Source organism: Crocodylus siamensis, chromosome 1, assembly GCF_052110815.1.
Source record: "Crocodylus siamensis isolate JL-2025a chromosome 1, ASM5211081v1, whole genome shotgun sequence".
Lineage (NCBI taxonomy): Eukaryota > Metazoa > Chordata > Crocodylia > Crocodylidae > Crocodylus > Crocodylus siamensis.
Genome location: NC_143395.1, coordinates 219,503,670 through 219,518,764, shown reverse-complemented (window position 1 = coordinate 219,518,764; position 15,095 = coordinate 219,503,670). Strand labels below are relative to the sequence as shown.

At 47.4% G+C, this 15,095-nt stretch overlaps 1 protein-coding gene across 2 annotated transcripts in view; it reads left to right on the top strand.

Moving 5' to 3' along the window:
* Positions 1-609: 609 nt before the first annotated feature.
* Positions 610-15,095, top strand: part of GSK3B (glycogen synthase kinase 3 beta) — a 245,572-nt gene continuing 231,086 nt past the window's right edge. For both annotated transcript variants that reach the window (XM_090057092.1, XM_090057081.1), the window contains exon 1: positions 610-742. In XM_090057092.1, the coding sequence (XP_089913218.1) occupies positions 655-742 (88 nt within the window). In that variant the 5' untranslated portion in view covers positions 610-654. The remainder of the gene's footprint in view (positions 743-15,095) is intronic.

Sequence of the window (15,095 nt, the reverse complement as noted above, 5' to 3'; positions counted from 1 at the left end):
AGGTCACTCGGCTGTTTCCGTGAGGGGCCGGGTGGGTACGCGCTGTGCTCGGCTCGGCATTCTCGGAGCCCGCTTGCGGCCGTTGCGCAGCGTCGGGCGGCGGCACAGCGGCAGCAGTAGTAGCAGCGCGGACAAAGGGCAGCGCCCAAGCCCACCAGCCGGGCGGCCCCTATGTGCCCCGCGGGGCAGCTGCCGAGCCCCGCCGCCATGGCCTGCTCCGCCGCCGCGCGCCGGCCGCACTGCAGCCCACCCCGCCCGCGATGAGGAACCGCCGCCACTGAGGAGCCGCCGCCTGACCCAGGCCGTTCAACCGTCTCACCCCACGCGGATCCTTCCGCCCGCCCTTGCCGGATCCTCTTGCAGCAGGATCCCTCCGCCAAGTAGTCCGGCGCTCCGTGCCGCCGCCCGCGGAGGAGGAGGAAGAGGCGGCGGGGGAGGGGCGGCAAGGGGACCGGCCGGGCCCAGCGCAGCGCAGCGCACCCGCGGGCAGTGGCGGGGCCGGGATGGCTTTGTGAGGCCGCGTCGAGGGACCGCCGCCGCCGCCGCGGAGGCACGGACGGGGCCGCCCCGCGCCGCGCTTCATGCGGCAGCCGCGACGCGGCGCCTGAGCCCAGCCCAGCGCAGCGCTCCCGCCGGGGCCGCCAGCCGCGCACCATGTCGGGCCGGCCCCGCACCACCTCGTTCGCCGAGAGCTGCAAACCCGTGCAGCAGCCCTCCGCCTTCGGCAGCATGAAAGTCAGCAGTGAGTATCTTTCTGGCCCGGCCTGGCCCGCCTCGCCTCGCCTCGCCGGCAGCCTTCAATGGGCGCGCGGCCAAGGCCTGCCCGCCCCGGGGGATAGGGGACCCGAGCCCGCTCCCCTCCGCCCTGCCCGGCTGCCTCGGGGCCGGCCTCTGCCCGCCGGGGGTCCGCGGCCTGCACGCCCGCCGCCTCCTTAGTCCTCCCTTCCCCATTCATTTCATCCTGTGTCTGATGATTCACTTCATTCTTTGCTTATTTGGGCACTCGATTATTTGTCTAGTTCATCTCATTATGTGCTTATTTGTGCACTTGGATTTTTTTTGTCTAATTAATTTGATGATTTGCCTATATGTGCATTCGATTTTTTTGTCTAATTCACTTGATCACTTGCTTATGTGTGCACTCGATTATTGGCTTGCGTGTGCACTTGATTTTTTTTGTCTAATTATTTGGTTATTTCCCTAGTTTTGCTCTCTGTTTGTCTACTTCACTTGATTATTCGCCTGTTTGTGCACTCGATCTGCTTATTTGTGCACTTGATTTTTTTTGGTCCAATTATTTGCCTATTTGTGCACTCGATTATCTGTCTAATTCACTCGATCGTTTGCCTATGTGTCCACCCAGTCTGCTTATTTGTGCACTTGGTTTTTTTGTTGTTGTCTAATTCACTTGATTACTTGTCTATTTGTGCACTCAGTTATTTGCTGCTTTGTGCACTTAATCAGATGAATTTGGCCAATAATCATTTGCCTATCTATGCACTCGATTATTTGCCTAATTAGTTATTCTATGACTTGCTTATTTGTGTGCTTGACTCTTTGGCTAATTATTTATTCGATTTATTTTATTTCCCCACCCAAAAAGAGGGAAAAAATTGCCACCTTGAAGCTGCGCTCATGACTGGTTCATGTTGGAGATGCCTTTAAAGCTCTGTTAGTTGCCACGGTGGAAACGGGTGCTGGATGCCATACCGGTTCACCTCCAGTTGGGTGTGAACACCTTTTGTGCAGGCTTTCAAGGGAGACTGTTGGAGGCTCGTCCCTGCAATAGCTCGTGCATGGGGCTCAATTTTTACATTTTTTTTTTTTTTGTAATGTGTAGAGGGAGAGAGACTTCTTTACCGTGTGGTGTGTGACTGTATCAAGCCCTTGCTGGAGATGCAGGATGCTTTTCTCACCTTTTTGGAGGATTTATTCTTAAGGCTGAGGGCCTGTGCTTTATTCTGAACAGAAGTGTTATGTGCATCTTGTGAACTGGGCGAGTGGTTTAAATATGTGATCATCCTTGATCTTTCAGCTTGTGGCAGGAGGATTTTGAGGTGAATTAGAAATCTTATCCAAGGTACCTCTTCCATATTGGAGGAAAAAGGTGCCCCTCTCTATGTCTGTAATTAATTATCAATGATACATGTTTAATTTGGAATTTGTTGATTTGTGTGCACGTTCAAAGCTGTAATGTTCTTGCATATCCCTGATTTAATGCAACTTTCAATGCTACTTCAGTTTTATTCTGGTAGGACTGTGGGAAGCTTTGTTAAAGGACCTTGACATCCCTGTTGAATTGATCAATCCGATGCCTAAATATAGTTGCATCTGGCAAGGCTGTATTTCTATCAGATTGCTGTGCAGCATGTTGAAGCCTTAGCCTCACCCCAAGGCTGTAGGTAATCACGAGCCTTTATGTCGCTGCTGGCAATTCCTGCCTTTTTGCGCTGAAATGTCTCCTGCTGCAGTTGGAGCCTGGTAGAGACACTGGAGTTCAGGATCTGGAGCCTGCCTCTCATCTGCCCGATCAGAGTGCCTGCAGCATTTGTGAGGTGGTGTGGGGGGAAGAAGGAGATGGGGATGGGGCAGGGGGGGGAACAGAGAGGTTTGCCCAGTTTAGCAGCATAAGATTATTTCATTGATTAACTTGAACAATAATGTACTTCAGGCTCTTAATTTATGTGGAACACTGTGATTTCCTTTTGTTCATATTGATTAATCAGATCTGTAATAGAAAGCAGGCAGTGTTAATCAGTATTTCTGCAGGTGGCTCTATGTGAAACAGACCCAGAACTAGAGATGTCACAAGACCATTTTAGACTTTGATGCAAACTTTCCTTTATTCTCAAAAGGTTGGTGTGGATGCTTATGCTGTTTGAGGCCGAAGACTAGGCAGGGACTTGCCTGTAAAGAAATGGCAAACTGGTGCAGGCTACCAAGTTTGCAAATATGATTAAAATGCAAGCATCTAACACTGAGGGAGGAACAAAGGCCTTAGCATAAAGCACTCGCACTTGTGATAACCCCCACGGCCACTGTAGTCATGTGCTCCTCGTCCTTCTGGTGCCTTGAAAAGGATGTAGGAACAAAGCAAGAGAACCGAAGACTGTGGAATATGCGGTCTGTGTTTTAGATTAAACTGCCCAAGATGGGCAGTTCAGAAAGTAGGAGGCAGACACCAAAACTGCCACAAGCCCAAAGAAATAATTTCTACCACTGTTAGAAATCTCTTTCTTACTTTTTTTTTCCCCTGAAGTGAGATGCACATTTTGGTAGGGTCCTGGGGTTGCAGACTCATTTGCTTTATGGTGAAGAGAACATGTTTTTTGGCTGCTCAGAATACAGGCTTTGTTTTAATGAAGTGCCTAGTCCTTTTGGTGATGGGAGGAGGATAGGCTTTGAATGCAAACCTGATGAAAATCAATACAGTGCCATTCTCAAAATGAAGACGGAGATCCAATGCCAAATCATTCACAAACTGCAACTGAGTTAAAACTGACTTTTTTTTTTTTTTTTTTTAAGAGCATGTCTATTCATAAACCTGTGAGTAGTGGCAAAAATTAATGATGAAGTTGATCTTATTCAGTTGCTGCTTAGGGGAAAGCTAGAAGCAGCAACAGTGGTTGGGCACTGTTGCTATTTTCTTTGGGAATAGAAGGAATAAAAAAATGGAGCCCACAGGAATGGAAGACATATATCACCTGCGCGTTAAGGGAGGGAATACAATCAGTGCTGCTTTAGGAGAGGGAGGGCACACACTTCATCAGACTTTAAACTCAGACCCACATGAGGCCTTGGGCTTGGCAAAGAATTCACAAAGCCAAATTGGATGTTAAGCTTCCTGTTTAGAGGGGAAGGAGTTGTAGGCACTAGGAAGGGTGTTAACAGTAGGCGACACCCTAAATTGGGGAAAGGGCCACTGAAAAAGTAGGAGCACAGGGGACCTGTCTTTGTTCCGCTTTCCTTTCAGCCTTGAGAGCCTACTTGTGACCATGAGTTAGGTGCTGATGTGACAGTATTATTCACAGCCCAGAGCCCCTAAGTTCTTCCTTTAGATATGGATGGAAGACTTGCTGTCTTTTTGACTGCCAGTGGTGGTGGTGGTGGTTGCCCCCTCCTGTGTAACAGCCAGTGGCTAGAGCACCTGCTGAGGAGTGGGAGAGATGGATTATACCCTGTCTTTAGCTGGAAGTGCTTCAGACTAATTCTTCCTTCTCTCCAGAGAGAGCCTAGCCATGAGATTGGCATGGAGACGTACCCAGTCCCTTCATGTCTACACAATAGTAGCCAGCCCAATTTCACTATAGCAAGCTGATGGAGATATTATAGCCCAATGAGGGGACAGGTTCCTGGGAGGAGCAGGAGTCCCAGCTTCCCTGCCTGCTTCCTTGGCAATCTGAGTTTGAGCTCCTCGGGCTGAGGACTCCCATTCCCTAGGTGAGAAATCTGAGCGCTCAGTTGTCAGAGGTTGGCCCTGCTGCTTTGTACTGAACAAAATGTTTGGGTGTGTTGAGCCTGCGTAGGCTTGCTGGATTGGGGTCCCTGTTTGTGAATTGCAGACTGCCTTGGGTGAGCGACCAGTGCTTTGCTAGGCGGCCGGTGATTCTGAGCATGTTCAGTAGCATTTAGGTGGGTATTGGCAATTGCTGTCTTGGAAGTAGAATTCTGATTAAATGCTGTTTTTTTTAATCTTTTTGATCTGGCCCCAGTTCCCAGAAACTGATATGAAAGAGTGAATCTTGAGTTTGGCATTGGGGAAAGGCATAAGATTCCCAGTGGCCTGTTTTCTTCCAGCCTTCGTGGGGGAAGGCAGTTCTCATTTGCACTTTTACCTGTCTACAAAAGAGATTACCTGCCTCTCTAGGGAAAAGCCTGTAATGGATGTACTGACATGGGAATCTTCCTTCCAGGGGTGGAGTTGTATGTGTTGAGTACTGGTCCTCACCTCTAACCTTGTCAGAGTCAGAGTATCTTCTGAGAGGCATTGCATGTTTTTTAGCTTTGATGTTTTTTTAAACATAATTCCCTCCCCCTCCCTGTACTTGGGAAGCTACCCAAGTAGCTTCCTCTGTTTACAGGTCTGCACAAAATCCTTTTTCTGTATGTTGCTGAAAGACAACTGTGTTAAGTCTGTCCTAATTCTGAAGAATTAATTCAGTGCAGTGTAACAAATACGAGATGCTTTTGCAATCTTATTAACATCTGAAAGTTCAAGGAACAAACCAGGATTGTGCGTTTATTTTTTAAGTAGTCAGCTAATAACTTCAAGGTTTTCAGGTCACGGTTCAGATTACTGCTTGCTAATACAACCCACCTGCCAGTGCTGAGAGATGGCTGAAAAATATTAACTTCTTAAAAAAGTTGTTTTAAATGAGAGAGCTTGCAAGTGTCAAATTGTACAGGTGGTAAAGTGAGTTTGGGTGGCTGGGATTGAGTGGTTTGAATAACACTAAAGCACTTGATACAGTTACAGAAATCTTTATACTGTTGTCTATAAATTGTTACTTTGTCGCTGTCTGCAGCGAGTCACCCCCGGCTGTGTGTTTAAGGGGTGTAATGAGCTCTTTTATGCATAAATGTCATGCATCTGCAATAGAACTGATTATGCCTGGGTCTTCATAAAAGCAACTGTTAATACTGTGCAGTAAACTTGCCTTAGCTAGATACAGGCTCTCTTCACAGTCTCCTGCACAAGGTGTAGCTTAATGGCCTCTTCAGAGTGAAGGATCACAATAAAGTCTTAGTTAGGAAGACTGATTTGGTAGGGAAAACATTGCATATCATCTTTTCTGTTGATTCTGTTGAAGTTCATTTTGTTTTCATGGCTTTTTTTTTTTTTTTTTTAATTCACAATGCACAAGAAGCTGTGGTAAGAGGTCTTGAACTTGCAGTGGGATATAAGCCCTATGTACCTTCAGAATGCGGTACCAGTAAAGCCTGGGAACTGCTTCACTGATAAACCACAGCTCCAGGCTATTGTGTGCTGCAGTGTAACTCTCTTTTGAAGTAGAACCCAGTATCTGATAGTTTAGGCTAATAGGATTGGTATAGGACACTAAGATGTCCAAGTTAGTGTGGAGGAAGGATTTTTGGTGGGCCATGAGTTGGAGATGGTGCTTGAAGTAGCAGCTGATGCAAAGCTAGAGAGAAATGCTGCATTCTCCTCCCTTTTAACCCTGGTGGGAGGGGTGGGGGGGCAATGACAACTCCATTTTCTGTATTTGATAGCTGTCTAGCTAATGGCTTCCAGTTCCAGAAACCTTTCTGGTCTGCCCATCTGCTCCGTCTGTTGAAAGGGAGTCACTTTTCTTTGCTAAGAGCATGTTGTCTTGGCATCTCTACCCCTCATCCAGCTTCTTTGCTACTTCTGGCAGGGTAAGTCTTCTACTATTCACAGTTGAAAAATGTATCTGCCTTCTGTTAGTCCTATGACAAGCCTGACTAGGTGAAAAATGTTTTGTAGCCTTGCCTCTAAGCCACACTTTGCAGTTTGAAAAGAAATAAACAAATTGCCTGTGGTACTTAATCAGTTCACCATTCTGACTGTTAGCATTTTATCCTAATGTACTAATTAGATTCTACTAAGGCAGGGGTGGGCAATTATTTAGCCTGCCGGCCACATAGGGAGTTTTAATGAGTTGTCATGGGCTGGGTCAACACCCACTTCTTGCCCCCCGCTCAACAGCTCACCAAAACTCCCTAAATGGTTCTGCTCCATGCTTGTCTGAGTTGAGTGTGTGGAGAGGTGTCCCAGAGTAGGATGGATGGGGCTGGGGCCGGGGCTGGAATCATGGGACAGCATGGGACCAGGGCCCAAGGCAGAGCTGTTATCTGCTGTTTGCATGCCCCTGCAATGGGTGCTGGTTCTGCAGGTGGGGGCACACAGGGCGTGGATTTTAGCTCTGTCCCAGGCCCTAGCCCTGCAGTCACTGCCCAGTGATTGCAGGGTCTCCAAGTAGGTGGGCCAGGACTTGCACGGGCAGGTGCACAGCCAGGTGGATGACATGGGGCCATGGGCAGGCAGGGAGCTGTGTTCAGGGCTGAGTCTGGGATGTTGGGACTGGACCTTGGGGCAGAGCTGCAGTCTGCTTCTAGTATGCCCCTTCCTGTGGAACCAGGGCCTGTTGCAGAGCTGTGTGGGCAGTGGATCATGGCTCTGCCCTGGGCCCTGGTCCTGCACTGTCACTGGCCTGCAATCCCACCCTGTGATCCTGGCCTTACCCACCTGTCCTTCTGAACATTGCTCCCCGCCTGCCCACAGCCCTATCCTGCCCTGTCTGCCCATTGTGTGTCCTGCCTGCACAGGTCCTGCCCTGGGTGTGGAGCAGACTCACTGTGGTGCCCGGGTAGCGGGGCCGGGTTCAGTGGCTAGGCAGCTGGAAGAAGCTGCTGCTACTGGGGAAGTGAGTCTGGCTGCTATGCAACCCCAGCGCTGCTGTGCACCTGGGGATGACAGAAACAGTTGCATACACCATGGCTTAGGCTGCCCCCCTGTGCCAGGGCTGGGTGGGACCAAGGGACCTGCCAGAGGCAGGACATAATACCTTGGTGGGCTATCTGATGTGTGGGCCATATTTTGCTCTCCCCTGTGCTAAGGGTGACTGGGTGGGGGAGATTGGGGAGGGGGGCTGTGTAAGATATTCCTGAAGTGTAAGCGATTGACAAGACTGTCTTCATGGTTCTTCCTTCATTTGCTACTTTGTTCGCTGGAGTGCCTGCTGCTGTACAACCTAGTGCAAACTTTAGTTTAGGCAGGATGCAGGCTTTCTTGCAGCAGCACCTTCCAGCTTTCCTCTGAGTGGGTCTAGGTGTGGATTGTAAGTGGGGAAAATATGCTGCATGTTTCTGTCAGTTCTCTCACCATTTAGCATTTGCAGAGCTGCAGTCTCAAGAGACCTAGCGAAAATCCTGAGGCTAGACAAAGCATCTGCATCTGCAAAAAAGCTGTGGTGTGGTAGCTTAGAGGTGTAACCTACTCCCATTCATCTCAAAGGGGTGTTGATGCTAAACCCTTGAAATCATTTGAATACAGCAGAATAATATGCTTATTCTGTGTGCTTGGGTCTAATAACAGTTAAAGGTGGGAAAGGCTTTGGGGTCATTGCTCATGCTATAGCCAGTAAAGGATTTTGTGCGTTTCTCCAAGTGACTTATTTCAAACCAGTTTTAAGTCTTTAAGCCTCAGCACTTTACAGCTTCAGCAGACTAAAGACTTACTAATAGAATTTTTTTCTTGACTTGTTTCCAGTTTAAATTTTCCTTTAATTCTGGTACTTTTAATGCTGCCCAGGCACTTTCTCAGCTGTGAAGAGAGGGGCTGGGAGACTTTCAGAGCTTGGCATTAGCCAGTGATAGAAATTCTGCAGTGAGAAGGGTTGCACCACTTGGTTGCACCACTTAACCCTTAGGTTTAATGAGCACCTGCCCAGTGCATCTTTGAAAGATGAGCTCTGCGCTTGTTGCCTTAAGTGGATGGATTCACATGAAACCGGTAGGGAGCTTATGCAGGACTGGAGCATGCCTGATACAAGTTAAAATAATATAAAATTAAATGGTAGTATATATCCTCCAAGGAGGATATATAATCCTCCAAGGAGGATTACTCCGCGCTGGTCCGGTCCTGCAGGGAGCAAACCAGGAAAGCCAAGGCTGCAACTGAACTCCAACTAGCTTCAGGCATCAAGGACAACAAAAAGTCCTTTTTCAGATATGTGGGGAGCCGGAGGAAAAGCAAGGGCAACGTTGGACCCCTGCTAAACCAGATGGGGCAACTGATAACTGACGCCCAGGAAAAAGCCAACCTATTAAATAGGTACTTTGCATCAGTCTTTCATCAGTCACACGGGATGCCCATGCCTGCTATGGGACAGGGAAATCTGGGTGAGGGGGATCCCCTACCCTCCATCAATGCTGACCTCGTGAAGGAACACCTTGAGAAGCTGGATACCTTCAAGTCAGCTGGCCCTGACAACCTGCACCCCAGGGTACTCAAGGAGCTGGCGAGCGTCATAGCCCAGCCCCTGGCACGGATCTCTGAAAACTCCTGGCGCTCTGGTGTAGTGCCCGAAGACTGGAAGAAGGCCAGTGTGGTGCCGATCTTCAAAAATGGGAGGAGAGTGGATCCGGCTAACTACAGGCCCATTAGCCTGACTTCTATCCTGGGGAAGATCTTAGAAAAGTTTATTAAGGAGGCCATCCTTGAGGGACTGGCCCAGGCTAACATTCTAAGGGACAGCCAGCATGGGTTTGTTGCGGGTAGGTCTTGTTTGACCAATCTCATTTCCTTCTATGACCAGGTGACCTATCACCTGGACAAGGGAGAAGAGATTGATGTCATATATCTTGACTTCAAAAAAGCTTTTGATCTGGTATCCCATGATCACCTCTTGGCCAAACTGGCCGGTTGTGGCTTTGGCTCCACCACGATCCGCTGGCTGGGAAATTGGCTTCATGGTCGGACCCAGAGGGTTGTGATTGATGGCAGTCACTCATTGTGGTGCCCTGTGACCAGTGGGGTCCCTCAAGGCTCTGTCCTGGGACCCATACTGTTCAACATCTTCATTAATGATGTGGACATTGGAGTCAGGAGTGGACTGGCCATGTTCGCTGATGACACCAAACTTTGGGGCAAAGCATCCACGCCAGAAGATAGGCGGGTGATCCAGGCTGACCTGGACAAGCTCAGCAAATGGGCAGACGAGATCCTGATGATGTTTAACACCGAAAAATGCAAGGTTCTCCACCTTGGGAGGAAAAACCTGCAGCACCCTTATAGGCTCGGCAGTGCTGTGTTGGTTAGCACTACAGAAGAAAAAGACTTGGGGGTCATCATTGACCACAAGATGAACATGGGCCTGCAATGCGATGCTGCGGCTAGTAAAGCGACCAAAATGCTGGCGTGCATCCATAGATGCTTCTCGAGCAAATCCCGGGACGTCATTCTCCCCTTGTACTCGGCCTTAGTGAGGCCGCAGCTGGAGTACTGCGTCCAGTTTTGGGCTCCACAATTCAAAAAGGATGTGGAGAAGCTTGAGAGATTCCAGAGGAGAGCCACGCGCATGATCAGAGATCAGGAAAACAGAACTTACGATGACAGGCTGAGAGCCATGGGACTCTTTAGCCTGGAAAAGCGCAGGCTCAGGGGTGATCTGATGGCCACCTACAAGTTTATCAGGGGTGACCACCAGGATGTGGGGGAACATCTGTTCACCAGAGCGCCCCATGGGATGACGAGGTCGAACGGTCACAAACTCCTGCAAGACCGTTTCAGGCTGGACATAAGGAAGAATTTCTTTACTGTCCGAGCCCCCAAGGTCTGGAACAGTCTGCCATTGGAGGTGGTTCAAGCGCCTACATTGAACACCTTCAAGAGTAAATTGGATGCTTATCTTGCTGGGATCCTATGACCCCAGCTGACTTCGTGCCCTTTGGGCAGGGGGCTGGACTCGATGATCTCCCGAGGTCCCTTCCAGCCCTAATGTCTATGAAATCTATACCTCTCATCTTCTTGACAGCCATATCTGCTCAACCCTATATGATACCCAACTTTGTGGGTGTGTCTTTATCAAGGCCATCCTTCTGTAGCAGCATGTACAATAGATCTACCTTGTTTGTCTTGAAAGCTAGTAGAACTGGGCTTTTCTGACCTGGGGGAGAGCATATTTCAGTGTTGGGGACCCATAAAGGAGAATGTCCTGTCATCAGCTTTCCCCCTTAAATTCAGGGACCTCTAATTATAACTTTAGCAGTATGGTGTGGTGGACTTGTAAGCAACCTGTGTACAGCATTAAGTGGTCTTTCTGTATACCTTTAAATATAGTTCAGAAACCTGTAAGCAGTGGTTGTGATCATGGAGCACAGATGTCATGCACTGCCACCAGTAACTGGTCCCTGATAAATAGGCGGCCATAGTCTGTGCCACGATAGTTTCTGGATTGATTTTAAGGTGTACCTCTGTCTAGTGAGCACTGCTGTGATCCAGTCCTGAGGAAACAAAGTCTTGAGAATTATGGTGGCACGGTCTGCATGTTTGTAGAATGATTGCAATGACTTGCTCAAGCTTAGATGGAAAAGGTGGGGCTCTGTTGCTTCTTTATGATCAGGAACTATAGCTGAGGGTTTGTCGCTCTCTTCAGCTTGAGTGCTGAGATGCAAAACATCATTCTCTTCATATCCAAGTCACATTTTCCCACCAGTGAGCATCATCTTGGTTTTACCTGCTTTGTGCTTTAGTTAGCTAGTGTCTCAGTCTTCTGCAGCTAGCATGTCATACGTTCAGCAGTTGTGTCTGAATAATATGGGATAGAGTTGAATGTCACTGTAATGGTCCAAGTTATAGTGTGAACAGCCAGGCTAATGACATGCATTCTTGCAAAGTATCATGTGTTGGTGTCTTGAGAGGAGATAACCAGTCTCCCTGCATCACCATCTAAAATACCCCAAGATCAGCCAGAAATAGCACTGAACATTCCTGCTGCACGTGTCAACAGTCCCTTACGTTCAATGCTCTCAAAGGCTACTGAGAGTCTCATACTGTTAGACTCTGGTATCCTGTTTTAATCTGCTGCAAGGAACAAGCATCTCTGGCCAGGTCTGTTAACCTGCCCCACATGATAAAGGGTGAGGAGGTTTAAGATGATGGAGTTTTTTCACTTGGCTCTATGTGCTGGAATGTAGGATATAGGTTGGTCATCTGTCTCTCAGTATTAAGAGCCAGGGGGTTTCTGAGCAAAATTCACAGCAGCATCCTTACCAGAAAGTGTCACCTGTTATCCCTAGTGGAGGCATGGATCCCATTTTTTTGTCAGCCAAGGAGGACGTATTTAGAGCAGACTGATGAAGTAGTTCCCGTACTTCTGGTATTGCAACAGATGTCACAGTCTGACCTTGACTGAGAACCTGGTATTGTAGGTGTTAACCTGGCCAAGGAGAGTGAGCAAGTATGCTTAGCTCAGCTTCACTTCTGCTTTTGACTTGCATGTTCCATGGACCATCGTGACCACATCATCACTGCAACATTAAGAGAATGAAGCTAGTTTTTATTGAATGAGCTTGGCTTGGGATTTAAAGAATATATTGGTGTCTTCAATAGAAAGCTGACTCCAGGTTGCTAAAGAGTAGAAATTGGCAGTTGTGGCTCAGACAAGTGGTGTGGTTCACTGTGTTTAACATAACTTGATAAGTCTGCATTCAGTATATTTGTCCTCACAGTTCTGTAGGTCTGAGTGGAATTGAGAGGATATTTGTGCTTCATAGGCTTTAATAACCTTAGTAATCATATTGAATGTACAAAACAGTAATACTGTGTTGCCAGCATTGCTGAGTCTAAAGCATGACTTGAATTTGTAGATGTGAATTAATCTGTAATAATTTCCTTGGGCTAATTGATCATCAGGGTCAAGGGGAATAGAGTTGTGATGCTGTTGAGCTTCAGAGTTTATTTGGTTCTTGAATGGGTTGAACCAGTTCTGTGATCTTGGGTTTTTGTTTGGAATTGTGTCTTGAGACTTAACAGGTCACAGTGTCCTTAAAAAGTGACTGATCTGTCAGTTCTCTGGAGAAGTTTGGGGAAAATCCACCTTCCAGAACCTAGGGCTAGTAGAAATGTTATCTGGGCAGCACATCCATTGTGTACTAGACAGGCCAACACTGGAGTCTTGGACGGGCTGGGTGATATCAGGCACTGCAGTACTGAGCAACTGATCAGAAGCAAGAGGGAATGGCCCTAGTAGATAGCAGTTCTGCCAGTAACACTGTATAAAGGGTAATGGCTGAGTGAGAAGCGCATTGTTGAGCTGAGTGTGTGTTTGAATGTAATGTTAGTAAGTGCTCTGATCAGATGTCTGTGGTGAGTTAGGAGGGGAGAGCTTGGGTACTGGCTTCAAACTCATAACCAGGAAAAAAGCACTAGCTTAATTTTTCCCACCAAGATGGAGTATGTACTAGCAGAGCCACAACTGTTACTACTGCAGGACAAAGTTTGTTTTGATCTTTAGGAGGAGTATTGTGTTAGCAAGTTATAAACCATGGCCTGTAGTTCCAAGACAGCATCTTTTGCCAAAAAGGCAAGCAATCATTTAGCTTTCCAGCTGGGCCTAGGGTGTTCTTTGCAGTAAAATAAACTGCATTCTGACTATTTGCTGCTGCAAAATATAATTTGATTTGTTTTCTTAGGTGTGGGGGGTAACTTCTCTGAAGTTCTTACAGCTTTTGCCAAAGCCAGTCTATTTAATTTCCTTGGTTTATACACTGTTCTAAACACACTTATAAAACCTGTGCATGTATGTACACACAGGCTTGGTTGATGCAACTAGAACTTGAACTGAGAAATGTCTGGAACGCATACATCAAACTGTCCCTTGTGGGTGGCTTTTTGGGGGTGAAAGAAATTCATTGGTTCAAATAAGTAGAGAGTACATGACTGCTGGCCAAGCAAATTTGAATTTTCTAGTGCAGCCATATATATTAGTGAATGAAACACCTAGCTGTGAACATGGTCCTAAAACTTGTGGCAAGTTTGTATAGCTTCCTCCAAAAAGTTGTTGTGTAACTTGTAAGAAGCATAAGAAACTTTCTGTTAAGACCATACTTTTTGGAGTACTCAACCTCTGGTCTGTAAGCCAAATGCAGCCCAAGGAGCCTTGGAGTCCAGATTGGAGGGCTCCACAGGTTAGAAAATTTGGTGGCAGGGGAGCAGTGGCGGTACTGCCACCCCATCTTGCTGCCAGAAGTCCTGGGAGGTGGGTAGGAACTGGGCCACACCCCTTCTCTTGAATGGCTAGATCAGGGCTGGGTCACACTACCCTTCCATCTTAGTGGCTGGGCTGGGGCCAGGCTGCACCCTCCTTCTCATTATGGGGCAGGGCCAGCTTGTCGTCTCCCCCCCCCACTTCCAACCCCGCCCCATGGGGCTGGATTGGGCTTGGGTCATGCCTGCCCCAGGTGACAGATTGGGTTCACTGGCCAAATCTGGCCTATGGAGGGATCAGGCACTGCCCGTCTGCTCTGGCTCAGTCAAAAGGTTGAGCACCACTGATATAAAATGTTCAATGATTTTCTCTTACACAGTACCAATCACCTGAAAGCAGAAAGTAGTATGGTACACAAGACATTTCTGTTAGCAAATTGCTGCTTAGATGCAAAACAAGGAGATGCAAAAGCTGCTAACTTGCGTAATCCTATATCCACAGTTGGTGACTATGACTTCAAAATATCAAATCTTAAAGTAGACTAATTCCCATTGTGTGAAAGATTTCTGGGGCATCTGCTAAGTTTTGTAGAGAAGTGACTTGGGGACATATAGGAAGCTTTGTTTGTTCAGTGTGCATGTATATGCACGTGTAGCTAAGCAAGCATCCATGTGTCAGGTCTGTGCCAAGTGGGGAAATTTATACTTTTTTTTTTTTTGGCAGTAATAGATTTTGGGACATATGACAGCTGGCAGTATCACAGTGGGAATAAAAACAGCTTCAGGAGTGTGGGAATCAAGGTAGAACTAAAATGTTTACCCAGCTGATCTTGGTTTTCAACTCACTACTCCAGATCTCAAAAACTATTAGAGGCATGAATTTATGTGGCGATGCTTTCCATTGTTTGAAGACTGAACTGTCTGGAGTTGTCCATCAAACTCATTAGGTAGTGCTCAGAAACTTAATTTGGCTGCCATCCAGCTAAAGAATATTATAGAAAACAAGCCAGGCCTAGTATACTCCCAGCTGAAGGGTTTCTTGACGAGATGAAGACAAGACTGTTTGAGGTCTCGCTGTTTTTCATGGTGGATTTAAACATTGCTGAATGAAGCATTTCTTCAAGGAGAGCTCCTTGTTTGACTTCTGAGAGCTGCAGAACTGTGCTAGAATTAGTAACATTAAAAGACCGTCCAGGCTGTGCTGTGTTTTCTCACATACAGCACCCCACGGAATATAACACACGCCTTGTTTTTGAAAGGTAGAATGAAAAGAAAAAAAAAAAAAGAAAAAAGGATCTCTCCTTGTAATAAGTAACTGAATAGCAGCAGCAAGGGAGTGGAGCCTGCTCATTGTTCTGCTCCCTGTGAATTACTGCAGATTTTGGCTGCTTATGGACCTGGACCC